General features: G+C 45.1%; 1 protein-coding gene and 1 long non-coding RNA gene across 2 annotated transcripts in view; one reads left to right on the top strand and one right to left on the bottom strand.

The window, feature by feature from the left end:
- Positions 1 to 351: 351 nt before the first annotated feature.
- On the top strand, positions 352 to 22,551 carry LOC133510564 (uncharacterized). The gene is made up of 4 exons (XR_009797643.1): positions 352 to 1,650; positions 8,188 to 8,363; positions 8,437 to 8,533; positions 22,292 to 22,551. It is a non-coding gene; the product is annotated as an uncharacterized LOC133510564 (long non-coding RNA).
- arhgap21b (Rho GTPase activating protein 21b) overlaps positions 3,139 to 27,969 on the bottom strand; it is a 35,579-nt gene continuing 10,748 nt past the window's right edge. Inside the window, exons 5-24 of the mRNA XM_061838612.1 lie at positions 23,002 to 23,094; positions 22,149 to 22,227; positions 22,004 to 22,058; positions 16,296 to 17,844; positions 14,252 to 14,398; positions 13,980 to 14,082; positions 13,801 to 13,846; positions 13,520 to 13,645; positions 13,132 to 13,431; positions 12,125 to 12,186; positions 11,903 to 12,045; positions 11,672 to 11,814; positions 9,846 to 10,004; positions 9,683 to 9,761; positions 9,520 to 9,593; positions 9,342 to 9,431; positions 9,069 to 9,236; positions 8,884 to 8,989; positions 5,903 to 5,934; positions 3,139 to 5,813 (exon numbers count right to left, since the gene is read on the bottom strand). Coding sequence (XP_061694596.1) covers positions 4,302 to 5,813; positions 5,903 to 5,934; positions 8,884 to 8,989; positions 9,069 to 9,236; positions 9,342 to 9,431; positions 9,520 to 9,593; positions 9,683 to 9,761; positions 9,846 to 10,004; positions 11,672 to 11,814; positions 11,903 to 12,045; positions 12,125 to 12,186; positions 13,132 to 13,431; positions 13,520 to 13,645; positions 13,801 to 13,846; positions 13,980 to 14,082; positions 14,252 to 14,398; positions 16,296 to 17,844; positions 22,004 to 22,058; positions 22,149 to 22,227; positions 23,002 to 23,094 — 5,066 coding nt within the window. The 3' untranslated portion in view covers positions 3,139 to 4,301. The remainder of the gene's footprint in view (positions 5,814 to 5,902; positions 5,935 to 8,883; positions 8,990 to 9,068; positions 9,237 to 9,341; positions 9,432 to 9,519; positions 9,594 to 9,682; positions 9,762 to 9,845; positions 10,005 to 11,671; positions 11,815 to 11,902; positions 12,046 to 12,124; positions 12,187 to 13,131; positions 13,432 to 13,519; positions 13,646 to 13,800; positions 13,847 to 13,979; positions 14,083 to 14,251; positions 14,399 to 16,295; positions 17,845 to 22,003; positions 22,059 to 22,148; positions 22,228 to 23,001; positions 23,095 to 27,969) is intronic.

Here is a 27,969-nt window from a genome sequence, read left to right as displayed (position 1 = left end):
TTCCGCATTTGCCATTTCAGAATATTATACGGTCTGAGTTTGAACGACTCGTGGGGGTATCGTGCCGCCGCCCACTTTGAGTCAGTCATGTGATTATTGTGTGAGCGCGCAGAAGAAGGAATGGACCTTTCCGACCTGTCAATCGCTCGTACAATGATAGCCAATCAGATAGCCGCATCGTCTTGACACGCCCCTGCCGCCGTGTTGTCCCACAAGCGATGCCGGTTGTCAGTAGCGTGCGCTTGGAAAAGTTCATGTGACGAAGAAAATGGTCCTCAGAGCGTGCAATTGTGATGAAAGGTTACAAGGGACCCCCTTGATTCATTTTCCAAAGCCGAAAACACAGTTGACAAAGTGTCTACGGTGGATTAAGGATCGTGGAAGAGAACCATGTACAATTAAATATCAACAAACACAAGGGTGTATGTTCGAAGGTAAGTGAGGGAGAAGTATCTTCTCGGAGTTGGATTGAATTATTATCAGTGATTTATACATTGCAGGAAAGTTGTTCCTTTCACTTTGTTTGTGTATCACAGACCTGCTGAATGAAGTGTTTTATGGCGAGGAGTCGGGTTAGCGATACGTGAATGCAAGAGAAATGTCTATTTGCCTGCCTATTTGTATCAAATCGGACTTTTAAGACAGAGCACTGGGTTCCATTACGAGCCATTACTCAGTTCTAAAGACTACAATCACATTACTGGTGATCTTCCCAAGTAAAAAGTACTCACCCTGCTTTACATGCGCAGTGCGATTCCACTTTTTCATTCTGTTGGATTTTAAGATGAAGTTTGTGAGGCGTCAAACTTTTTTGGCATCGACCGCCGACATCCATCCAAAATCTTAATTCCGTGTACGTATCCTTACGTGAAATAGTTGTAGAACTCGCTCTGACGCGTTTGGCGAAAAACATACCCGAATATTATCTGGAATACGCGATAGAGAATCGAGTTCAAACGTGTTCTGTTCGGTCGCCGTTTTGAAAGCTTGTGGGACATGGCTAAGGGGGCGGAGCTTAAGATGGCCATCAGAAAGCTCGATTATGTTTGATCAGAGAGGTTCCCCTCTATTTTGTCCAAACCCTACTTTGAAACCGTAATCCCATTTTAAAACTGTACTCTGAAACCCTAACTATGTTTTAAACCCTTAATTGGTAACCCTAACCTCATTTCAAAACCCTACTTTGAAACACGAACCCCATTTTGAAATTGTCATTTGTTACCTTCACCCCATTTGAAAACCCTCATTTAAAACCCGGCTAACTCTGTTTTGAAACCTTCATTTGTACCCCAACGGCGTTTAAAAAAAACTTACTTTGTAACTCTACCCGTGTTTTAAAAGCCTCTTTTGACACCCTAACCCCATTTTAGATAAATGATAGATGCGTAGAAACCTGATGGGCAGACCTAACTTTTGTCACGGAACGTCACCGCCATCTAGTGGACAAACACAACAATGCACGTACATTTTGCTCGCAGTGCTATGATCAGAAATAAGTTTTTTTTTTTTAAAGTGACGTCACAAAAAGATGTACTGCTGCTTTGATGAGGTTTGCAGCAACAGCTCAACAGGTTAGTAACCAATGAGCACACCCAACTCCGGTACCTGCGTTAATCGCCAGTTTTGTGGCCGTGAGAAAACATTCCACAGGTAAGTTAGAAAGATTTACTTTTGACACTGCTAAAGTTTTTTTTTGTTTTTTTTTTTTACTTTCTGATGAGCTTAATTCACTTGAACAAAGTTTTGTTTACAGTTGTTATTCAGTTTACTCTCCACTTCGCCATTATAGGCCGATGGTTTTTCGCGACAAAGCAATGTAAATATTTTCATCAGTGAATAAGCACGAAAACACATTTTCTGTCATTTTTTTTTTTTTTGGGATGAATTTCACAATACAGAACTCTGCAAATTGCATTTATGAAATGCAAGGAAACAAGTTTAAATTTTCTGTATGCAACAGGTAGCTATGATAGTCAAAACTCAAGTTCTGGAAAATTTGACCCAATAGTAGCATACGGAAGGGGTCAGAGAACTGACCCTTGAGGGACCCCACATGTCATTGGCATTTGTTGAGATTGAGTGCTTCCAATAGTTACCAATTAGCTCCTTTCCACCAGGTAGGACCTCAATCATCAACATATGAAGAATGCGTTTAGCAGGTATTTTACGAATGCGAGGGCGTATTTCCAAAATGATATAGAACCGATTGACTTCAAATTTCATGTTTTTATGACAAAAAATTCTTTTTTTTTTCCATGTTATGACGACAGTTCTTCACAGCATATTTTGGGGGAAGTTAACATGTCACAGAAAACAGGCCCTGGGTAATCTGCAAAGTTTCTTGCTTGTCACGCTGTTCTGTTTTTTCTTTGCACTTAGCCTTTTTTTGGCTTACCAGAATTGAACAAATGTCAAACTCACACGACCAGTTTTAATTCTACATGCCAAATTTTGAGGAAAAACCCTGCCAATATCCAACCTGTAAACCATGTTTTGGGAGTACCAAGATGGTGGCCAAGTGGCTTCAACCAATCGACACACCACTCGACGCGTATGCGCTCTATATATATATATATATATATATATATATATATATTTTTTTTTTTTTTTTTAAATCAGTGGCCCACAGTCAGTACCTGGCTCATTTACTCATTCTACACCAATCACAGATCACGCAACAATTCTAAAAATAGCTCACCTTTGAGTGGACATTGGGATTTCCAAGGAAGTCTCATGTCATGTCAGCTGGAGCCTATCCCAGCTAGCTTCGGGCGAAAGGCGGACTACAACCTGAACACCAAGGGCATGCGTGTGTACCGCTACACCATCAGTGACTCTCCAAGGAAGTAAAAACTGAGTTTCTATCAGCTTGTCATGTTCGGGGGTGGCCACAGGATGACGTCGAAGACACCCCAGTGGGATATGAACTCACAACCCCTGGTTTGCCAAACCACGCTCTAACCACTGAGCCAAGGGGCCTGGTTGACTCTCCAAGGAAGTGATCATTTGACAATGTAAACAAACAAAACGAGGCCGGTTTCACTTTTTTAACTTCCAAACTATGACGAGACTTTCAACAATATTCTATTTTCTTCAGGCGACGCTGTTGCATCGATGGAAAAAAACAACAACACGACTTGTCATCGCCTTTGACAAAAATTTATTTCCAGTGTTTCCGGAGTCTGTGCACTCCTCTCCCAATCAAGCGGAACGCGGCATTTGTACGGTTCGCGGGCCCTCGCGCGCTGTACCGAAAACTGTCCGCAAACGTAGTACACGGGCCGACGGAGGATGCGAAATGCGAAGTCAAGCAGCTAAAACGTGGCGTCTGTATGTACATTTAACTTAAGGTATTTTTTTTTTTTTTTACAGTGAATATTTAAAATTCAAGTTGTTATAGAACACAATTAAAAGCAACGGTGGAAACAAAGTAGAAAAATGTGTTAAGACCAGAGCGGAACGCCTCGAGGAATGGAAGCTCGGCGTTCATTCTTAGAGAACCTGGAGAACGACAGCCAACAATAGAAAAAGGTCATTCACAGTACTGTGTAACAAGACAATATGGCACCCTTAACATTTCATCGTCAGGCACTTCCTAATAGATTTATTTTGCTATTTCACTACCCATTTTCTGCTCCCAACTTTTTCTCTCTCTCTCTCCATTTTGTTCACCGCTCTTTCGAACCACAAACAGGTGTATTATTTCACATGTGCGTACTTGTAAGTCCAGTCTTCTGGTCTGCGTTGTACCTTTGGAAAAGCCTCGTTGGCGGTTCTTGCGCGCGTTGTACCGGAAAGGTCGTTCAAGTCCACGCGGAGCACGTACGTACGTACGTACGGTATACATTTTAGCGGGAACGCGAGCGTCTCGAGCTTTTAGTCGGCGTTACGGCGAGCACATCAATCTGTACATTCTTCATTTGGGTACTGGTTCACATATACTGCCACTTTTATAATGCACAAAAATAACTCATCTGGAAAAACTATAAATCTATACCTTTACTAATCTTTCTTAAAATCTAATCCTTCATTCACGCGACAATGTGCTCGAAGGCCGCAAACGGCGTCCCAAGTCTTCAGCGTGGCGGATATTTTTGCGTTCGGGAGGAGGAAGTCTTGCGCCGGGTCCGCCCTCATCGCATCAGTTATCGTTAAAAAAATAGATGTATAAACCGTATTTGTTCCATGCCTTGAACACGAGGTCCACAGTTATTGTCTCGCACGCACTTTGCATTACAACACATGTACAACATGCTCATTCGACAACTCGACTCGAACGACAAAAGCGCACGCAAACAGACTCACAGGTACTGATAAAAGCGCGAGTGGACCACCTGGGAACTCGCCAGTTTGTGCGGGTGCGCCGTGGCCGACAAGCTCAGACTCTTAGCCTGCGGCGCGCCGCCGTTCAAAGCTTCGGCAGCGCGGTGCGAGGGTTCCGAGGAGCTGCGCGGCGCCCCCTGTTGATCGGCCAGGTCCAGGCTCACCTCGGGATTGCTGGCGCGATGCCGTTCGCGTGCAATCCAGTCGCCGATGGAGAAGTCCTGGGAGCTGCATTTGGGTCTCAGGCGGTCCACGGCCGACAGCTCGGAGCGGGACCCGGAGCAGAGGCCCCGCTGCGGCCAGTCGCCCAGAACCGCCAGCTCGGCGAAGTCTCGCTGCCCCCCCATGGTGTGTCTGCGCCGGATATTCTTCTTCTTACTGCGGCCCTCGCCGCTCCGCTGGCTGCCCACGCCGAACATGTCGTCCACCGACACGCGCAGACGCACTTTCAGCCGATCGGTGATCTTCAGTTTCCACGCGGGCTCCCCCTTATCCAGCTCACCGCGGGAAGATGAGCTGAGGCTGCCGGTGGAGCGACCCTTGGCGGAAACCAGCGACAGTCTGTTGGACTCTTTGTCGGCGCGAGGGCCATCCAGCGACGACTCGCTGTCGGTCTTCTGCCGAGCGGCTTTCTTTCTGGAGAGCGTGTCGCAGTCGATGAGCCTGTGGGAGGCCAACGGCCGCGGGGCCTCCTGCGGGTCTCGGCGGTCGGTCGCCGCCCCGTCTCTGGCCGCGGCAAAGACGGAAATGTCGCTCTCGCTGTCCGTCTCGGTGGGCCTGCCCTCGCTGAAGAGCTCGCTCCGCTCGTCATCGGCGTCGTCGTCGCCGCCTCTGCTCTCCGCTACGGAGCGCACTTCTGGACTCAGCGTGCTGAGCTCGCCGCCCGTCGTGAAGGTCATGGACGATGTGGTGGAGTAGTCCGAGGTGATGGAGCACACTTCCGCTCCCGGCCCGCCGGCGCCCGCGTCGTGTCCCGGCGGCGCCGTCCTGCAGCGTCTGGTTCTTGGCGCGGAGGCCCGGGAGCTGGAGCTGTTCATCGTACCGAGGTCGGACACCGTGTCGTCGTAATTGGAGGGCGGGTCTGACAGCGAGGACTGGTGCGCGGCGGCCGCCGCCGCCACGTGGCCATCTAAGCTCGGGGAGGCGGAGGGTGACACGAACGGAGAGCCGGCGAGACGTGAGGAGGCTCTGACTTCGCGAGGGATCTCGGTCTCGTCGGTTTTGTCGAGCTGTTCCTCAGAACTGTTCCTCGGCTGCTCCGTCTCGCTGGTGCCCCCCTCGTTCTCTGTCATCTCAGTGCGACTGTTTCCCGACCAAGGAGGCGGCTTCTGGCTCTCTCCCAGGTTCTCCTTCCTGGGGAACGCATCCAGGTCGTCGTCCGAACTGCTGGGCTGCGCTTTGTCTTTAGACTTCTTGCGCTTGCGGCTGACGAAGAAGGAAGAGCGCAGCATCTCTTTGCTACACTGATCCTTCCCAGACCCCCAGAGGCTCTGCGGAAAAGACGACAGACCGCGCCGTCAACTTATTGGACCGGGGCGAGGATTAACTTGTGAGAAAGACAAGAAAAAGAGGACGTCACCTTTGATTTGGAGGAGTCACTACATGCTGAATCTGCATCGACAAGAAGAGAATCATTAGTAGTCTGCCACCAGTGGCCTCGTCAAAGCGGGTCAATTCGATAAAAGAGAAGGAAGGCATAAAGAAGCAGAATGATGGCTTGCTGATATCATCACTGACAGACACGAGCATCACGGAGCGCAGCTGGATGGAAGCAAGATGACTCACTTGACAAGGACAAGTAACCACACTAAGTAAAGCGGTTTGTGGGCACGAGGAAGAGGAGGTGGCAGAAAACTAAGCCTGAAATGACGGAGAAGCGCAGAGAGAGCGAGAGACAGAAGGGGAAGGAGGGCGCGGTGGAGCCCCCGGCGGTTCGAAGACGGACACAAGCGGCTCATGCTCGGGTAACGGTGGAGGCAGCGACGGCACATCACGGACACAAACGTCAGTCAGGGAGCATCACGTTTCGCCACCGACTGGCTGGAGGCATTCTTTCGCCCGACTCGAAAGGCGGCGCCGAGCGGAAAGCGTGATGCGCTTGCACTGACTTCAAGGCCTGAGCTGAACAGATCGGCGAGTGTGTCGCTGGCAAGCCTTCACGTTACATCTGTCCAAACAACACTACTTCCTCTCCTCTTCCATTAACATGCACTGTTACCCCGAAAAAAATAATCACCAGTATTTTGGCTGTTCAAAAAGAGAAGACAGCCAACCCGCCCCCTCCGCACCCCTCATGATATAAATACATCCAGGAGATTGGTTCTGAGCTTGAAATAATTTTTTTTTTCTCTGTACCCTGTGAAAAAGGCAAATCTGTTAACGGTCTGATTTGCTTATTTTGTGCCATCTGTGTGAAAAAAGCTCGAGCGACTCGGGAATTTCTAGAGCAAAATTCATCTCTGATGTAAGTGACATTTTGATCATTTTACATTTTTACATCTGCATGACTATTATCTTTCATTCACTCTGACAACTCGTCAGTACTTGGAGGGCCGTCGGAGAGATGAAAAGGGAACCGGAACCGTCCATCACAGCCAAGTACAGCGATCGGTTTCTGCTGGTAACTCGAGTCATGTTCCTGTTCAGAGCTCCTCAAAAGGAACTCGCGCCCCGGAAAAACCTTCTCTGGGTGGGATCGAAGGACAGATTCTGGCCTGAATAAAAGCATGTTCGGGATGAGGACGTGTCACCCTGTTGCAGATACAGGGAGTCCTCGGTCTACGACTGACTACAATAGCGACTTAAGTCAAAATTCCACTATGAAAGTCAGAATTTACATCAAAATACTATTACAAAACTACAACGACTACAAAATACTACTAGATTGAAATAAACAAGATGGTGTAGTTAGCATTACTTAGTATTAGTGCTGAGAGGTGGATGGAGAAAAAGAAGGGGAGGCTGTATTTAGCTATTGCGAAAGAACCTGGTCCTCAATCCTCTCCATCTCGACAAGTACCGAAGAACCTCGTTTTGTGATCATTGTATCCGACATAGGAACGGAACCCTCCACGTGCGCTAAAATACGGGCTTTGTCTTTAGTAATTGTCACCACGGTCGAGCGACTGAAGCCTTGGTGGTTTTGGTGTCTCTCCTTTCTCCGATCGTTTTATGATCTTGAGCATCGTTTCCACGGTAATGGATTTTGTTTTGGCTGCAGAAGCATTGCTAAAAGACACGGCTTTCTTCTTTGGGGCCGTAATGTCTAAAAAGGAGTGCGAAAAATGCGAAGATACTCCCGGCGCACAAACGGGGACAAGCGTTAGCCAGACAAAATGGCGGATGGGGGACGGGCCTTGTAAAGTCGAAACGTCTTCGGGGGAGACCGTCTTAACCCGAGGACTCCCTGTATAATGACAAAACAAAAGGCGACGGACCACAACGTTCACAAAAATCAAATCAAAATGACCTCGCGCTCGGGCTCCCAATCCACAAGTAAGAGTGGAATCAACCTGCTGAAATTCGGTATGTGTTGGTTTGTTTGGGATTGCGTGTGTGCCTGGAAGCATCCAGCTCAGCCCCCTCCCCTCCCCCCCCAGACATCATGACAGATTACGCCACATGACCGGAGCGAACCTGAAGTTGACCGTACCATGCTACTTGTCCTTGCGATCAGCTTTAGAGACAACAGGAGACAGCAAAAGAGCTTTGAGAGACCGCACGGCAGCATTGCGCTGTATCCCTTCCGTGCAGGGTATTTTTGCTTTGAATGTGAGACGTGCACACCACAAGGAAAATGACAAACATCGACTTCTCTTTCTTTCTTTTTCTCTCTTTTCCTCCTTTTCGCCCCCAATTTAAAAGAGCTGCGGGTTTCTGCAGACTAGGCAGCTACACTGGGCACAACACTCGTCCTTCTTCCTACAGTCCCAGCTGTCCACCACTGACAAAACAGAGTCCATCAGTGACATCATCGAGTGATAGACGCCGCCCACTTGGCCTGTGTCAAGATGGGGTCATGTGTGAGTGCTGGACAAGGGGTAAGGGAGAGAAACAACACACTACACACAGAAGGATTTAAAAAAATAAATAAAAGTTCCGTTTTGTGTTCAGTTGAATTTGCTTTCTGGGAAAGAACATGCTGGCTATGTGAGACGAGGAGGAAGGGAAGGAAAGAACTGAAAGAAAAGGAGTCGTCGTCTCAACACAGGTAAAGCACAGGGAAAAGGAAAAAATGGCTTGGGTGAGAGGAAAAGAAAGTCAAAGCAAAGGAATGGACAAAAAAAAAAAAAACAACTTAGACAATTGGAGCTAAAACAGTGAAACCAAAAGAAATTCATCAAATCAATCAAAAACGCTCACGTTCAAACCACATATAATAAAACTGTCTCAGCCAAAGCATGTAAAAAAAAAATGTCATTAGGTTTGATATTTAATACTTCAATAAGTATATGTGCTACAATAGAATAGCAACTGCTCCAACTTTGCTCGCTTGGACAAATATTTCTTGCGGCGACGTGCGCGAGTCCGAAGGCTGAGAGAGACACCGCGGAAGCTCACCTGAGACTTCGCCGGGCGACACGGCGGTCCGTCCGATGTTGGAGAGCAGATGGTCGATGTTGGGCACGGGCTGAGACTGCACTGTGCTCTCCTGCTCGGCCGTGGTCTGCAGGAAGGAGGGAGAATGAAAAGATGAGGCCGCCACCACGTTGATAAAAATCTTCTAATAAACACAATCCACATACAACTGGATCTTCATCGCAGTCTTCGGTGAAGAACCAGTCGTACTGTTGGATCAGATTCTCGACTATCTTGCACTGGTCAGGCATGTGGTTGACCATGTTCGTCATGTTGTCCTCGGAGGTTCGGACCAGCGTCGGGCCAAACACAATTGCCAGATTTCGAGGCTCCATCTAAACCGATAGCGTAGAGACAAATGAAATTTGTTTCCGGGAGGGAAGCAGACGTATTAAATATGAATATGAACACGCAGCGAGTCTGCTGGTAGAGTGCCACACCTTGTTTTTCTCACAGTTGTCGGACACCCTCTTGAGGTGAGCACAGAGAAATTTGAGCGTTTCATAGTGGTGATCAGGCAGTCCGTGGATCTGAGGGAAAGAGGAGAGTTGCAGCGTTCCAAGTGTTCCTCTCACATGTGACAAAAGTGCTGCGCAAATTGACGCCAAGATTCCTGACCAGCTTCTTCAGCTCCTTGAGTCTCTCGACTGAGTCATCTGTTCTGTTGGCCTCAATAAAGTCGGCGTACTTCTCTGTCGAGCAGACCCGGAAAAGTCTTACAGCTCATGCGGTTTTAAACACAACCCACTTTTTTTGAAAAGGTCTTTTTAAAGACTCTCACCATTTGTAAACAGGGGCTCGGGTAGTTTTCGGAAAAAGGACTTGAGTAAGCTACTGATGACATTCAGATCTCTCCATTTCTGCAGAGAAGTGCAAGATTTGGAGGGCATTGGGTAAAAGCCAGACGTGACGCAAAGAGCCTAATTGAAGGTGCAGCCACTCACATCCTCTTGGATGTCGATGTCAGCAATGCCTTTTGTGTTGAGTTCCTCCTGCATGTTGGAGATGGCGGCGTTGTTTCCAGGAACTCTGTAGATCCCCGTGTACTCCAAGCCTCGGTCTTCCACCACGTGACAACACACCTCCACGATCAGGGGAACAAACTGGGACACATGGTCAGCATGTAATTAAGACCAACTAAAAATAAAAACCCACAAGGCACATGAAAAAAATCTGTCCAACTTTAAGTATTTCCCTTCGTTGTGATAAAAGTCATTAAGAGGCCGGATGTCTCTGAAAGTTTATCCTGACAGATTATTCTGTGGTGTTGAGTGTCTAAAGAGTGATAGTTCCTCCTGAATGCAGTAATCCCCCACATATTCACATTTTTCTCTGTGGGACTTATCCCCAACTATCTACTGACATGGCACACGCACCGATTCAGTTTTTGTGCTCTCGTTCAAAACCCTAAAATGCAAGAACCATTTCGTCCCTATTAGAGGGTGACACAAGGGTGGATGTTGACTCCCCCCTCCCTCCCACTCCCACAGATCTTGACCCCAATCTCTTGGAGTAAAATGTGCAGTATCTCTGCCTTAGTCACTGTAATAAAGAAACTGAATTACCAAAAATGATCAAGAAACAAAAGATATATTTATTAACAAAACCCCCCAGAACATGCATTATTTGGGGACTCGAAACTGCTCCAAAGTGTGATTGTGTGTCCGAATGGATGTTTGGTTAGTTCAAGGTGTACTCTGCTTCCTGCCCGAAGTTAGCTGGGATGGCGTCCAGCGTTCTTGCGACCCTTGTGAAGATAAGCGGCTCATATAATGGATGGATGGAAGTTGTTTTAGTCCCTTTGTTTAGCCATGTTAAGATCGTTGCTAAAGAGAAATGTCCAAGTAATGTAAAATATTATATAACATTAATATTATTATAAAAACAATATTGATTTAAAAAAAAAAATACCATGGTTTCACTACGGTCATGGTTTCCACCCTGGCCACACCTGCCATCATGCTTCCCAGTCCCGTCCATTCCCAGCTTCCTTGTTTTCAGTTTCAGCTCCTGCCTGCTCCCGATGCACTTCAATCGTGCTCCTGCCCAATCCCGTGACTGACGCTCTAATTTACTCCTATCGCACTAGAATCCCCCAAAATCTCATCCTCTAGTCCCCCTCCTCCACAAATACCCGAGAGGTTACTTTGGCCTCTAGAACATACTGAGCAGGTGGCTGTCTTTTTTGCTCACGGTCTGATGCTGCAAAGCCAAGCCAATTCTGACTATCTTGCTAATGCTAACTACTGGTAGAGTGTAGGCAGCGTTAGTCAGTGAAGACATGGTTTTGATCTATGGTATGTATGCCTGTATGTATTTCTTTCGGTTTGTCCCGTTAGGGGTCGCCACAGCGCGTCATCTCAGATGAACGCTCATATTTGTTTGGCACCGTTTTTACGCCGGATTCCCTTCCTGACGCGGCCCCTCTGCATTTATCCGGGGAGAGAGCTGGAGCCTATCCCAGCAAACTTCAGGCGAACTCTAACTAGACCCTGAACTGGTCGCCAGCCAGTCACAAGGTAGGTAAACGCCATCACTGAGCGGGAATCGATCCCACGCTGCGCCGAAGGCAGGCGTGTGTACCACTACACCATCAGTGACTCCCGCTATGATCTATGGAAGGTGCTTTAAAAAGTGCTTCTTTAAATAAAAACAAACAAACAAGCAAACAAACAAACAAAAAAAAATCATCCAGACCCCAAAACCTGAATGCATCGCCCTGCCCCCAGGAACTAGTGTGATTTTTATGGCGTATGAAGCTCTGACACACCCGATTGCTCTGCGCGGGTGGACAGTCATCCAGCCGTACTCCAAATGTGACGCCGGCTGGTGTCTTCTTTTCAAACGGTTTTCTCATGATCCCCGGAATGCCGATTTTCCACGCACCTCTGTCCCTCGGTGGACTGGCCTCATCTGAATAATAAGGCGGTATTAATTACGATGTTGTACGGCAAAACGAGATTGGAAAAACGTGTAAACAGCAGCTTATACTGTAGTGTACCTCTCAGTGCTTTCCGCTCATCTGGTTTGGGCGAATGGGGGCTGTGGCTCTTGGTGTCGGTTTTCCCTCCCAAAAAGGCTTGTTTGATGCTCAAGGACTGACGGGAAGTTTTGGGAGAAGGTTCGGACCTACTTGTGGGTGCGCTGATGAGGAGCACATGCAAAAGATGAGATTGATCATTCAGAATGTTGGACTTAATAGCAATAATTGTTGCCTGCAGACCTCATCATGTTGTATTCTTTGATCTTTCGACTGATCAAATCCTGACTTGTTACGGAAGCATCCTGAAAAGGTGTAAAAAGCACAGTTTTCAACATTTTGTTTAGAGATCATAGTAACAACAAAACCACATTTAAACTCGTTAATATGCAATTCGTTAAAGGTCAACCGTCATCCCTATAAACATTCTAAAATAAAATTGTAATGAAAAATACATTTAACATTATTCTCTTCAATGTCTACACGAAAAAATGAAGAAAAATAAAAGAGCGCAACGTTGCGGAAGTCTGATTCGACATCCAAGCGGTCGCCATATTGGCTGCATCTTCTGTCCGTGACGTCACATTGGGACATTCGCCGTTGAAAACACGCTGTGCCACCTACTACGGGAGACGAACACGACCCTTCTGACATGGAAGCACATCTCACAACCGAGTGAAGTGACCGGGGCAATATGACCCTATCGTTTCGAGCCATATTTAGATGATATCCGGATCACGGCCAATCCACCTCCCCGCCCGATCCCCAACGCCTATTGTATTTTTTTAGCAGCTGTATACACACCTACCTGTTATTTGGAACCCACAAAGCCCTCGTCCTTTGCACCCGTGCAATCCATTTTTCACAACAGACCGGGTCTTTTTGGAAAGTATGAAGAACGAACCCATCCTCCCGAGTGTTCGAACGACATCCAGCAATGAGCCGGCATTTTGGCTAACAAGAAGGAGCAACAAGCTACCTCCCAGCAGGTAAAACTAGTATAAACAGACGAGACCGAAACTTGAGTGCGCTACTGCCCTGTACGTCACTTCCTGCTTCTTCTTGAAAACAAATCCCTCAAGAGGATTTTAATGGCGGGAGTGACAAAGAGCTATATATTTCCAAATCATAATTTGTGATGAAAAAAAAAAACACATGGGTCCATGCCGGCTGCCATTTTTACATACTAAAAATCATGTATTTCATGACAGTGGACTTTTAACAGGCAACCTTCGGAAATAAGCACTCACCTCTTCATCTGGATTACTGTTTTCTTGAATGACTCGAATCCAGGTCAACATGTCTTCCCTCCCTTCAGCCTGGAACAAGTACTCGCAATCGGAGGTTGTCAGTCGCAGCACATTCTTGCGCCGCGTGTCGCTATAGGAGATGTCAATCAGACATGCCTTAATGCTGATTCGTAGCGGCTCCTCGTCGGGCAGCGTGGTGACGTGCGAGAGCGCATCTTTCCTGTCCCTGAAGAGGGTCAGTGTGTGACCTTGCAGAACCGCATACATCTGCTTCCATGACTTCATCCCGCCACTAACACGCTACAAAGTGGAGACATGGCACAGGTTAAGCCCATCAAAACAACTGCTGCGTGTGCTGCATTTCTATGCCTCCTACCCAAAACGCTACCTTATTTTTATCTGTACAAAGTTGCCTAAAATTGAGCAACCCTTCCTTGGATGAATCGGAAAAGATATCTGCAGAGGAATCCCTATTAGATCCAGAGTCCCCGGACATTTTATGCCCGTCCAGTGCCTGTCACAAAGATACGCAAGTGCATCAAAAGTATACAGTTTGTAAAAGACAAAGGTATATTACTGCTCACCTCCAAAGACAAAACACTTGATGCGCTGTGGCTATTACTACACGTCATTAACTTGATGTTATCCGTGATGGCGGGGGTGACTCACCTTTCTCAGGCCTCTGAGACCTGGCATATGCCGACTAGAAGATCGTCTGAAAAAAAAAAAACCAACAAATAAATGATTGAAAAGGGGAATGAGCACAAGATCACATGAATACATAATAACATAATGCGATAAATTGTAAAAGATACCCGAGCAGTGAGTGGAAATGAGTTTCAACGTACCCTCTCCCCTCTTCTTGGCAACTATCCAGACCTTCATCATAGGATTTAGACCGCTCAGTTTGACTGGCAGATTCTGACTCCAGAAGAGCACTTCTCAGGGACTCTGAAGCAGCGCATAAAAAGATCATGACTTGCAAATTAAAGAGTTATTCGAGTAAATGTACTTGTCGCACTTGCGACCAGATGTCAAAATTCAATAACCAGTGTTCTTCTGAAAATAATTAAGGATTGTCAAGACTGTGCATGACCCGACCAACCCCAAAGCCTTTTACCTTGGTCATGTGACAGTTGTCGGCGAATGGGAGGACATGGTGAGTCAGGACTAGAAGGACCTGTGGCTATTGATGGTGGGACAGATATGACAGCAGAGGGTGGAATAGGAGCAGCATTCTTGTCAACACTGGGGCTGACGGGCTCATCTATTATGACAGGAAAAACAAACAAAGAGGTTGGCGTAAAAATCAAATTGAAAATGCCATCTGGGATCCCAAACTGGAAAGAACCGCAAACCAGTCCCCAGACACTCTTTGACTAAGCATGCGAGCGCCATCCGAAAACCACTCTTCAGACGTGACTGCAGCTTAACGTGATAAATGACAGGAACGCTAATAAGTGATATTACTAGGTCAGGACATGACATTTTGACCACTTCATTCATAAGCCCTAGTATAAATGTTAATATAGTATGAATTGAAATAAATAAAATAAACTGCGTGAAAAACCAATTGTGCAATGTGTGTAAAAGTTTACAATTTGTATGAAAGACAAGTTGAATCAATTCTGGAAGTTATTAAAAATAATATGGCTAAAGTTACTTGATAATGCATTGCATTGCATTTCCTTGACTTGCACTCAACCCCTGAGAAATCTCAAAACATGGAATTCATAAATATGAAAGCAGGAAAAACGTAGTCACTGCAGTTTCCAAGCAAAAAAATTGGACTTTGGTAAGGTGGCCTTTGCCTTTTTATATGTGAAATGTCCCGAGCAACGCCAACTCATTCCAAATCAAAACTACAGTTTGTTATGTAAATAAATACATAAATAAACAATTAGTGGGATGAACACAACCAGATAAAGAAGTTAGTACCAACAAGTACGCCCCGCCTCAGATTGCTGTACGGGATCTGAAACAGCTCAGATTATAAAGCTTTTCCCTGTAGATGCATTTGGAGCTAAATTTAAAGCTAGTGTCCCAGATCTAGCCTCAGTCAAACTTCGAAACAGGGCAAACTAAAAGGAACATAAAAATTAATGCAAGGTTTCCGAGGGATCAGAATGATTGAGGCTCTCATAACAAATCTCATTTATCACACAACTAAAGTCCTTAGTATTCCAACTAATATTTCAAATACTTGGTGGTTTTGTGATGGATATAGCATATTTTAAATCTTAGTCGTCATCCAAGTCCACCGTAGTAGTACACAAATACTTCGTATGACAGAAAAACTACAAAAGTGGGCCCTTAAACTACATGCACCACACTTGGCTGTGCAAAATATTAGTAATGGCCACAAAAGGTGATCACTGTGACTGGGGGCCAATACACAGCTGGCCCATTTAAAGGGTAAATCTATTGTAAAAAGACTGGCGGATACAAAGTAGTGAAAAACTTTAAGGGGGGCGATAAAGAGAAGTGAAATAAAATGATCACAAATTGGGAAAAAAAAAAAAAATCATCTCTGTGGGTACATCCGTGGATGCAGAGGAACAGAGGATGCAGGGGTTTACTGTATTTGGATATTCTCAGTTATCAGTTTTCAGGAATTATGTTCAAACATGTATAACATATTTAAAACCAAATATATTAATGAAGATTTTGAAAAACATTACTTAGTGATGTCAATATAAAAATACTGTACATACACCCCACAGTATTTGCCTATTTTCACTTCAGGGACAATCTAACGTATCACGCATTTAAAACCAAATCAATGAAGTTAGAGGAACTTTAAGCATCTCGTGATTTTGATCTTAAAAATGCATATACTGTATGTACTGTACAATATGAAAGTCATCACTGAATTTTACAGTGTGGCCCTGCCCCAAACATAGTGTGCATGCCACCAATACAGATTCATTACAAACATTCAAGGATGATAACCATATCTGAGCATCTCTGCAGAATGGCGTGTAGCCAAAACAAAATGCCTTGAAACGTGATCAGCAATTAAACAACTATGTGGTTTGGTAGTCCACAAGCAGCATTGATCTATTTTGAAGTGTTTCCTGTGACAATCTTTGTTCGTCCGAATCATGTTACTACAGCTGTTTCCATGACAACAAAGAGCTTGCAACTCATTTGTTTCCTCTTACCGATGAATGGAATAGAATCCAACGACTCATCCAGGTTGCTGGAGCAGGACGCGTAGCGTTCCCCGAGGCGACGTATGTGCATCTCCCGACGTGCATCGTTGGGAAGCCAGCACGCTGCAACGTCGGCAGCGGAATCCGCCCCATCGTCGTCATTCACGGCGAGGATGTAGGAGGGGTGGCGCAGAGGGACAGGGTTGGTTCCGGACGGAGGCTTAGGCCTCATGACGACTCCAGACTCAGAGAGGCTACGTCCGGTCGGCTGGCTTTGAGAATCTTCACTGCTCGGTGTGAGGATTCCGGACCGCTGAGGGATTTGTTTTTGCGTGGAGCAAGAAGAGGACCTTTTCGCTACCAAGGTTACATCTCGCTCGGCCTCAACGGGATGCATGCTTTCAGCTCTCGCTCTGTTGTGGCCTTGATGGTTTTTGAGACCAGAATGGTTACTTTTGATCAAAGCATTTTGGTCACCACTTGTTTGCTTCCCAAAATGTGTCTGTCTGTCCGAGAGCACGGGAGGGGAGTGGTTCTGGAGAGAGTAGAGTCCTTTAAAGTATAAAGAAGGATTGTGCGGCCCCGTCTGTCCGCTGTTGTATCTGCCAGAAGGCCTGGACAGCACGGCCTGTCTTGGCATGGACTGTCTGCTGGGCCTCACACTCTGATCTACCCTTCGATATCCTCTCCTCTCAATTGGCTGAGCACTCTCTGTTGGGTCAACATAGTCTGTGGAGTGTGACCGTCTCTTATGCAAAAGGCCATCTTGAGACATGCTCCTTGGTGCCCAGTTCCTGGCGTGGCTCATCCTCTCAGAACTGATCATGCGGTCCTGGGAGGCACTGCGCGGGGCAACTTGGAAGTGGGCGGGAGGTCCGTGGTAAGAGCGTTCATGGGATGTACTCCTTCGGCGGATACCCTTCGGACCCCAACCCATTTGGGGAATGCCGTGTGAAGTTTCAAAACTATTTTGATTGGAAGCTCGCAGGCTATCAAGCCTCTCCTGGATGGTACGACTACCGTGAGAATGGATTCCTTTGTTGTCAATGTATTCGCTGTACGTTTGGTAAGTTCGCCAATCAATATTTGGTTGGGTGGCTGGGTAGTGAGGTGTGGGGCCTCTATACGGAGCGAGTCCCGGCCCGCCGCGATGGACTTCTGCCTTTCTCGTATGAGGGTACTGCGCTAACGACGCAGGCCTCCCCCTCAAAAATGCAGGGTCCACGTAATCTATTCTATGTGCTGGACCCATACGCCCCGTATGCTCGGGCGGAACCACCATTGTCCTCACATTGTCGTTGCGCATACACACTGCCATCTGATTTTTGGGATAGGACTTGGGAGGAAAGGATGGGGGCACAGTTATCTCCTTACGGTACCCATAATCAGAAGGTGCTGCTGACCCCCTGATGCCCGGACCCTTTGGGTCTGCGGCTTGGGCCATGCCCGTAGGCTTACAGTCTACTCTTGGGTAGCATACGGAGGGCGGCTCAGGAATGTGACGGGCATTTCCACTGTAGCTGCTGTGGCCACGGAGGTAGGCATCCTGGGAGTAGGCCTGGGGACAGAGCAATGAACTTGTGTTAAAATAGACAAGAAGGTGTGTGTGATAATCAACAGCGAGCCCCTAGATGCTTAAACAAGTCCAGCGTAACATACTGTAACTCTTCCTGGAAATGTGTGTGTGGGAAGGACGATGCAGTGTGAGTGCGTGGAGGCATTGGCAGTTCAGGAGTGTCAGTAGTATTCATCTGCTTTTTCGTATGTAGTTCACATGCAAATATTTTGGATGAAAAAAAAACACCAGCGATGTACTGGTAGAGAATCTTTCAAGGCAAGCAACTATGTGGAGACGAATAAACTATTGTTATTTACCAATGGCAGACTGACAGATGCCTCAGACGGACAGGAGGTTCCCGCCCTCATTGTGAGAGCTATATTTAGCCTTATTACGCTCCAAGACATTTATGAACATGGACACTTGTCATTTGTTTCAGGAATTGTTTAATTACTACAGGCAGATATTTTCACCTAATAAACAATGTCTTGTCTTAACTAGAGTACTAACTTCTATCTTTCATTCCTAATATACTGTCTGAGCAATAAGCAAAGGATTATGTATCAGTATGGGGACTTTGATCCATCTGGAAAAAAAAAAACTTACATAATGCTGTGTGGGCAACAATCAATGTGTTCGGCTCTGTTCCCCGCCTTTCGCGAGAAAGCATAGACATGCGAGAGAGTTCAGAGGTCACTGGCCTTTATCACAATAATGATGTGACCAGTGGAGTGAAGACTGGGCGAGGTTACACTAAAATGCCAGCGGGAAGTCTTCATCTGACAAGTAACACGGTGAATCGGCCATTTCAACAGCACTGTACATCTGAATTGCCAGCAGAGAGCAGAGCAGAGAGTGTTCGATCAACAGCAGTAAGGTAAAGCTGCACACGACCGCCTGTAGCCACGACGCTGACATGCATGCTATAATATGCTAATTGTATGCAACACGTTAGTGACAAATAGCCAACTAGTCAGCAGTTTCCTTACCAGATTAGTTGTATCCGGAAAAAAAAGGCTGCCATTCGAGCATGTGAAAACAAGAGCGTTAAGAAATGAAGACAGCAGAGAGAAGGATAACAGCAGAGTGAGACAAACATGCGGTCAGAAAATGATCAGAGTAAAAGACAGACAACATAAAAAAAAAAAAAAAAAAATGGCAGAATTTGACGTGGTAAAAACATTTGTGAGTCACAGCGATACACTGGGAGGGAGAAGCAGCATACGCGAAGTGGAGCGTTGCCACGTTACGACCTGCCTGTGACAGTCTGTCCTGGGCGAGGCGGCGGCAGCGGCGCGAGCTTGCCTCTCATGTTGCTGTTAGGCGTCCGCGGTTGTATCCATACTCGACCACATTATTGCGCAAACTGGATGAGGTTCCTCCGGTCTACATCTCCCTCTCCCTCCCTCTTCTGATGCTCACATGACAGAAGCAGCAGCTGCTGATTATACATTCCACTCCGATGGTAGAGCTCCCCCTCCCGAGCTTTCCCACTCTCCGCCCCCCCCAGCATCAACCTGTTCAAAACACAGGGCAGTCAGCTGATTTCATCCACTCGAGTCTGCTCATGATCCATTCTTTCTTTTTCTCCCCGTCTCTTGGCATTTCCTTCTCTTCCCTGGCATACAACCCCCTCTCTTTTCTGCTCCGAGAATGTAGCCTCTCCCAATATCTTTGCTAAGCAACTGCTGCTTGTCTCCAAGCAGTCCATGTGTGCTGCCTCCTAACGTGCAATGTCATCCGGATAGTATGTGTCCAAAGTTTTTACCTTTCATGGATATAACGCAATTCTTTCTGCCTTCAAAGAGTTATTTTCATGTGGTTACAGGCCACCTGATGTGCATACAGTGTGGCCGGCAGCGTGACAACAGAGGCATGGGATACAGTGGACGACGGTAACGGAGGAAGGCCACAGGGGAGGGGCTCACACGGGGGAAGGTCGGAGAAGAAGGAAATAAAGAAATAATATCATGACATCTCGGAGCATGCATGGCTTAAGGGACATTGTACAGCTGGCGATGATTAAGTGCAGGACTCCATAAAATCATTGCATCATGCAAATAATCACTAGACGTGTGCAGGAAATACGTCACTTGGAGCTCACCGTCACAAATTGTTCTATTCAAGTGTTTAAGAAACATAAGACATACATCACACTGAATAATATCCGTTAATTAGGTGATGGCTGCCTAATCTTGCTTACAAACCAGAATTCTTGTTGGAAACCCCAAACCAAGTTTAAGACCGTAGCTTGAAAGTGTGAGCATGATTTGAAACATTCATGCTGGTCGAACCCTTATTTAGAACCCTACTTTCAAACCCTCACTAAGCTTGAAACCCTAAATTGAAAGCTCATCCAGGCTTTACTACAACCCTCATTTGAAACCGTAACCTTAAACTGCAAACCTCACCTTTTTTGAATCACTGGCTTGAAAACTCTTTTGAAAATGGGCTTGAAACTAAATTGAAACCCGAACTCAGACTAGAAAACCTTCATTTGAAAACATAGCTTGATACACTTTGATTGATTGAAACCCTCATTTAGAATCCAACTCCGCCTTGAAACGGTAATTTGAAAGAACTACCTTGATTTCAAACCCTAATTTGAAACCCTGGCCCTTTTTTTTTTGAAATACACATGCATGCCCTGCACGAGTATCTCAAGCAAAACGTTGCGTTTTGAAAGATGGAATAATATTTTTGTAATACGTGTGGAGAGCATCATGATTTATTGATTGAATTCTCAATAAAGCTATGACACAGCCATGGATGGTACACAGGGGAGATTTCAGGTTAATGGCGATTGGGTTTCATTATATAAACAGGCTGTCAAATACACTGTCAGAAGCGATTCCTTAACATCCGCACATACTGTAGCACTTAAGAGCTGAGTGCAGCTTTACTTTGCCCGTAATGTGCAGAGAGCATATTGCAGCGGCGGCCTGCACTATGAACGCGATCGTCATCGCAAGGTGATTCTTATGCTCGCACAATTAACATCTTCGGTGATGCGCAAAAATTTAGGCCGAGTTAAAGATATTTTTCCATTTACAATTCATGAAGGTAAATTGAACAGACGTGAAGAAGCAGCATATGCAAGGGATTTTCATTTGGGTGGCGAAAGTTGGATTCCCAGAGTTGCTATATACACTATTTCTAAGCCTGAATAAAAAATGGCTAGTTTGCGTCTGGACTTCTGACGAAAGAAGGGCATTTGGCATCAAAACTGTGGCGAACAAATCATGCAAGTGACTCGCTGCAGCGACACCAATGAGAAAAAGCCAAAGAACAATGTCAAAACACAGGAATGAAGGCAACGATCACTACGTGTACAGTGTATGATGCAAACACATACGTAGACAAGCACACCTCCATGGCTCCCTCCCCCAACCATGAGTAACTGTCAAATGTAACCACAGATGTTGCATTTGAAACCTACCACATTAACATCATGACCTAGACAAAGACTGACATGGTGAAGGTAGACCTGCTCAGTTTGACGTGAATGCAAAACAGGTTTTATACGATGTCATCTTTAGTCATATTCTAATCAAGATTACATCTGTCAGCAAATTACATTAATTAATTTTAGCATTTCCTACAATTTTAAATTATATATATATATTTATATTATATTCCATTTTATACAGCAATTTTCCTCACTATAGTCTTGGGTGAGCCACGTCACCAGCCAATCACAAGCAGTAAAATTTACACACACGCGTAACACACATTCTCAGTTATGGAACATTTACTCTTCAATTAACATGAATCTATTTGGGATTTTTTCCGGAAGCCAGAGTAAACCGAGAAACCCACAAACAGACGGGCAGTACATATAAACTCCCAATAAGGAGGGATGTGCCTCTTACGGAAAACAATTCCGGTAAGCGTCATTCCTTTGAATGTGCACGACCAAAGATAAACATAAAATTTATTTGATGCATTTCAACATGACAGCTTGCAGACAGAAAATCACTTCCGTTCCGATTGGAAAGGCCTAAAAAGAGAACCCTGATGGGATGTCTGCATTTTAGGATTGCTGTCCCAGACCAAAACGAGAGCAGCTCTCTGGCACAAGATGAAAGCGGGGAGGGTCGTTTCTGTTCCCAAAGCAGAACAAATTGTTCATATGGAAAAGCAAAAAAAGGTGTAATACCAGTTGTAGTATGTCCTCATCTTTGGGCATCACACAAAGTTCCAAAAATTCACCACTGTGAGGAATGGAAAGCAAAAGGAAATTAAAAAGAAACCAAAACTAAAGGGGACCATCATTAATTGTTGAATTGTTTAGTGGATCTTACCTGTCTTGGATCAAAGATATAACCTCACAGTATGCTTTCCCAATGATACTTGCGCCGTTCACCTTCACAATGCGATCACCTAAAGGAGATTTAGAGCAAATATTAACGCTGGTGGATTTTTTTTTTTTTTTTTTTTTTTGCAGGCCAAAGGTAGAGTTAGCAGTGAGCTTCGGATACAGCGCGAGCAGTCGAGTGAAGCGGGCGGAAAAAAAGGCACCGATGCACTTTCAGGCATTTACTGAACGAGACAGTCAAATGCAAATACGAGATGAAAACACTCTCCAGGAGCATACCAGAGAGGCAAACATTAAACTAACAACTACCTTCTGATGTCACTCACGAGGACACAACCCTTAAACCCAAACACATCAACACGCAACTGTACAACAGCAACGTGCGTCTGAGTTTTGTAAAGAAAAACTATACAAAACTAAAAGAGGATGTACATTTATGACTAGAATAGCAATAAAACACTTTTTTATGATTCTTTATTTGTATTTTACCATACAGTGGTTTTGGTTTTTATATATAATATATTTTAAAAAAACAATATAAACAAATATAAGATGTTCAAAAAAGGCACCAGTTGTACTCTCTCACATAGAGTACACATTTTTTGTAGGAACTAAATTGATATATGCATCACATATTTCAGCTGTCTGCTTATCTTTGCTGGGAATTGGATTAGACCTTAGTGTGGCTCCCAAGCAAGAGGAACACCCTAGAAAGTGTTGGAGTTCCAGTGGCTTCTGGGGGCCCCACATGCAGCCAATTACTGTTTTTATTGAATTAATTCCTTGAAATGATGAATGACGTTTGTGAGTCGGGGTTCCGCTGAATAGATAAGTTCTACCTGTACAGAGGCCAGCTCCATGTGCAGGACCGCCCTCCTTGACCTGCTTCACGAAAATAGTGTCCATTGGCTCGAGCCTGTTCCACTGTCTCCCTACCAAACGAGTGAAAATGTGGAGAGAAAAAAAAGTGTACACATTACGTTCACCTGGTGGGATTTCATAATAACTTGGGCTGTAATAGAAAAGGGAAGAAGAACATTTGGCAGTGAACGTCAGACAATTACTGTAAAGAAGAGAGATAGGATCAATGTGTAAATAATAGAAAGTGGGTTTAATCTCAACATTTTGAGGACTAATTAAACATTAAGAAAGCCACAAAAAAAATACATTCTCTGACCAGTGCTTGGCCCACATTGGATATACCGTATGGCAGGTTTGAACAGAAACCATTGGATGGATGGGAGGAAGCGCCTCAATAGAAGGATATTGTGTGGGCTTTACCAAGGTGGATAAAAGCTGCCAACGCGAGGAAAACCGGTTTGCTCGGCCAGTCCTTGTTTCCTAGCAGCTGCCCAGAAAAGACGGGGGGGACAAGAAGGATGAGTGTGAAAGAAAGGGAACAGAAGTAGGTGGAGTGACAGTGGGCTCAGCTGCACTACTCCCACTCTTTTCTTTCACTCTCCGGTGTCCACAGTCAAAGGGTGGCTCGTAGTTAACATTCTGGTAGTGAGTCAGCAGACCATAGAACACTAACTAAGGTGGAATGGGAGCCAGAATTCTGCTGTTTCCTGCAGAAAATAAGAACTAAATATAACCATTTTAAAATTCTGGAAATGGTGAGAGATATGTGTGTGTACCTACAGTTGTCCTTTTCTTCTTTTCCACAGAATCTTACCCGTGCATTCACTTGTTGTGGGGCCTTACATTATGTAACATAGTGGACTGCAATGAGGCACACTCCCTCTAGTGGAATACTAGGACACTTCATTATTTTAAGGGCAGATGCCGTTTCGAGCCACTGTCTATATTTCTACATTAACATTCACTCTTCATCAGAATGAGGACAGAAGGTTAATTACGTAATCACTTCTGTAAGTTTGGCATAACACTGACCTTCATTTTGCTGGGCACCAGGGGCCAATAAAAACACTGGGTTAACAGAAAGTTAACGTCGTCTAAATTAACCCCATGTGTTACAGAACCAATAGTCAAGAATTAATAGAATACCACAGAAAGCTCAAGGTGGCCAATTGACGAAATTCTCACTGCAAATTGCAAACTTGATGAATGCAACTTGAGCGAGTGAGGTCGTACTCTACCATAGTGAGAACGGATATTGTTACCACCACGATGGACGACTCTGCCTCACAGTTCTGAGTGTGAAAGGTTGTCGATGTACAGCATATGGGCCCTGTGATTGTAGCCAGGCTATAGGGTTAGGCAACAGCCTGCAACCCTTGTGAGGATAAGTGGTAAAGGAAACGGATGGATGAAAGGGCATCTTTGAGGTGATCCGTCACACAAAACACACACAAAAGTCACATTCTCTGAATTAATTCATTAAAAAAAAAAAAAAAAAAGATAGGCTCCACTGAGTATTGCTATAGAGAACCATGTTGGTTCGGGACAATCTCCAAATTACACACGAAACGTGAAAAGAAAATCTTTGCAGTGTCAAAATAAATTTTTAATGTGAGAAATTTAATGGCAGATGATTGTACTTCACTGCAGCCTCACTGGATGTTTACGTGAGACGAGTCCGGGGAACATTAGAATGTGAGAGAACCCTAACTTGAACCCAGTGCTGCGACAGAGGAGCTTTGTCTTGAGAATCTGCAGACTCTAATACAATAAGATAATTGATGATGGCGTTCGACTGTGCAGGGTTGATGCAAGTGGAGCACTTTTACTGATATGCGCTCTTGTGCAATGTTTGTGTACATGAATTGCATACGATTGGAATATTGTCTAATATTCTGTGGCTATAAATCATTTATATTTCAGTTGTTCTGGTGTCATGAGAACTCTCACATTGCTGTCGCTGTGAATTGGAGTCAATTTTTAAGTCAGATTCTTCGATGGCGGAATCAACTATGAATGCCATGAATTGTTATGTCACTTTATTATCAACATGCATCTCTTCTCTCAGTGTTCTGTCCCATGACTACATTGGAATGATGAATTCTATTAGGGATTGCATTTCCTTGAATGACCTCCAAAGCATATAAACATTTTTGGAATCATGAACACCCAACTGGGCAAATTCCAGGGACAACAAGCTTTTATGAGGGCTTGGGTTAGAAATGCAGAAAATGCAAAAGAGCTCAATGAATATAAGATGAATCCAAAAGCTTATATCCATCCATCCCTTCTCTGAGCAGCTTATCCTCACGAGGGTCACGGGAGTGTTGAAGCTTATTCCGACTGTCATAAAGCAGCAGGCGGGGTACACCCTGAACTGGTTGCCAGCCAATCGCAGGGCACATGGAGACAGCACAACAGCCGCACTCACAATCACACCTTCAGGCAATTTAGAGCCTCCAATTAATGAATGCTTTTGGGATGAGGGAGGAAACCGGGAAGAACATACAGATTCCAGACAGGCGAGGCTGGGATTTGAACCCCCGGTCCTCAGACTGCGGGGCCAACGCTGCCGTCCAACGGTGCCGCCCCAAAAGTCTATATTTTAAAATAAAATAACAATATATTCTGACACCAGCAACAAGTGTAAAGTATTTTTTAAGACTTGCCGAAATCATTGATGCATCTACTTTTTTTTTTTTTTTTTTTTTTAGGGGGGGTCACCAATTTTCTTCAAATGGGGAGGGGGGGGGATTCCCCCTTGGCTCCTTCCATAGCATGGCCTACATCAGGGGTCACCAACGCGGTGCCCGCAGGCGCATGGTAGCCTGCGAGAACAATTTAAGGCGCCCGCGAGGCATGTTCTAAAAATACCACAGCTTTAAATTTTGAATCTGACTTGCCTATGTCATTTCAATTTTTAAAATACCTGTAATGTCACATCATACAAAAAATTAAAACAAAAATATTTTATGTATGTATAATGAACTATGACTGAAGTTTGCTGCAAACAAGTCGTGTAGCCCTTCGTACAATCAGTTCTCACGAAGTAGCCCTCAGCCTCAAAAAGGTTGATGACCCCTGGTCTACATTAATGACATGGCAGCGGACAGAATATACTGTATGTGCATGAATGAGAAGGGTGAAGCGTGAGGCTACAGGGAGAAGAGATAGCAAGGGTGGAGGACTTTAAATACTTGGGATCAATAGTCCAGCGCAGAAACAGGTCAAAGCAGGTTGGAATGGGTGGAGGAAGGTGTCGGGTGTGTTGTGAGACAGACGTCTATGCTAGGGTGAAGGGCAAAGTTTAGAAGTCTTGTGAGGCCAGTCATGATATAAGGAGTGACGACGGCACTGAGAAAACGACAGGAAGCAAAAATGAAAATGTTGAGGTTCTCTATCGGAGTGACCAGGTGGGGAAGGATTAGAAATGAGCTCGTCAGAGGGACAACCAAGGTCAGATGTTTTGGAGACAAAGTTAGACAGAGGACACTTCAATGGTTTGGGCTGGTCCATGGGAAAGTGAGTCTACTGGTAGAGGGATGATGAAGATGCAGGCATGAGAGCTTGAGGAAGAGCAAAGAGAAGGTTGACAGACTGAGGGAAGACATGAGGGCAGTTGGCTTGAGACAGGAAGAACCAGGAGAAAAGATGACACACGGTGGCGACCACCTACAGCACAAGCCGAAAGGAAAACAGAGATAACCGCTCTGATTTTTAACTATAATTCAAATCTTGATACTGGCCCATGTCAAGCTGTGACTTTGTAACATGCCTCAAGCCTCAAGTTGTCTTTTTCTTTGCCCATAAAATGTTGATTGAAAATGGACAACCTACGCCGCATGTACCTGGCGTGCTACATACTTTTTGCAGGAGTTTGTTTACACTTTCAGGGACAAAGGTTCATTTTGTTTCAACATCACGTTTTATTCACGTTAAAATCAATATTACCGTAATTTTCGGCCTATAAGCCACAACTTTTTTTCACAAGCTCTCAACTCTGCGGTTTATGCGGTGATGCGGCTAATTTGTGGATTTTTTTTTTTTTTTTTTTTTAAACGGCCGCGAGGGGGCACTCTAGCGGAAACGGTAAGGGTGAAACCAGTGGAATATATTTGCCGAGGAAGTGACTTTTACTAGTCCGGCTCAGTTAGCGCGCCGCTAGCGTTAGCGCGGTGGCGCTAGCATTAAACTCTCTGTGTACCGTTCTTCTTTGTAAATATCTCGTGTTCCAATGTGGGTTTCAATATGGCCACTTGCGGCTTTTGTATGTACCAAATGGTATTTCCTTGACAAATGTACCTGTTGAGGTTTATAACCAGGTGCGCTTTATAGGCCGGGAATTATGGTAATCTGAACAAGAATATTTTTGTTAATTTAGGGTTGGTGATGTTTTATTAAAATATATTAGGGATTGAATGTAAGGGGCCATTATCTCCAAGATTTCAATACTGTCATGATTTATGATTGGGGGAGGGGCATTTCACTCAGAACCCCTATTATCAAGGAGAAAAAATGTATTTCATTTTGAGGCCACATTGCCAAGTCGAATTGTAACTTGATGAAATTCACATCAAAGTATTTTCACTCAATAATTATGGCAGTGACTTTGATGTGAGGCTTTGTTGCTTCAAAACAGAGGAGTATCTGTTCACGGGAGAGCAAGGTTCAAACACAAATGCTCCAGTAAAAAGTGAGGCCAGCCCTTTCGGACGCGGCTTTCTATGGTGAGGGAGAAAAGCGGCAAGAACAACAAAAGTGGAACAATATGAAGAGGTGGGACGCCACAGGGCAGTAGCAGATGCTGCTGACCAAACCGTTCGTGCCGCCACAAAGGTCAATGACACAGGGAACAACATTGTTCTTTACACTAGGAAGCTAAAAATAAAAATAAAAATGAAAAAAACACAGTGTAGCTGGATTAAGAGTCAAACGTCAGAGGAACC

Source organism: Syngnathoides biaculeatus, chromosome 13, assembly GCF_019802595.1.
Source record: "Syngnathoides biaculeatus isolate LvHL_M chromosome 13, ASM1980259v1, whole genome shotgun sequence".
NCBI lineage: Eukaryota > Metazoa > Chordata > Actinopteri > Syngnathiformes > Syngnathidae > Syngnathoides > Syngnathoides biaculeatus.
Note: the sequence above shows the minus strand (reverse complement) of the source record. Positions and strands in the feature narration are given on the sequence as shown.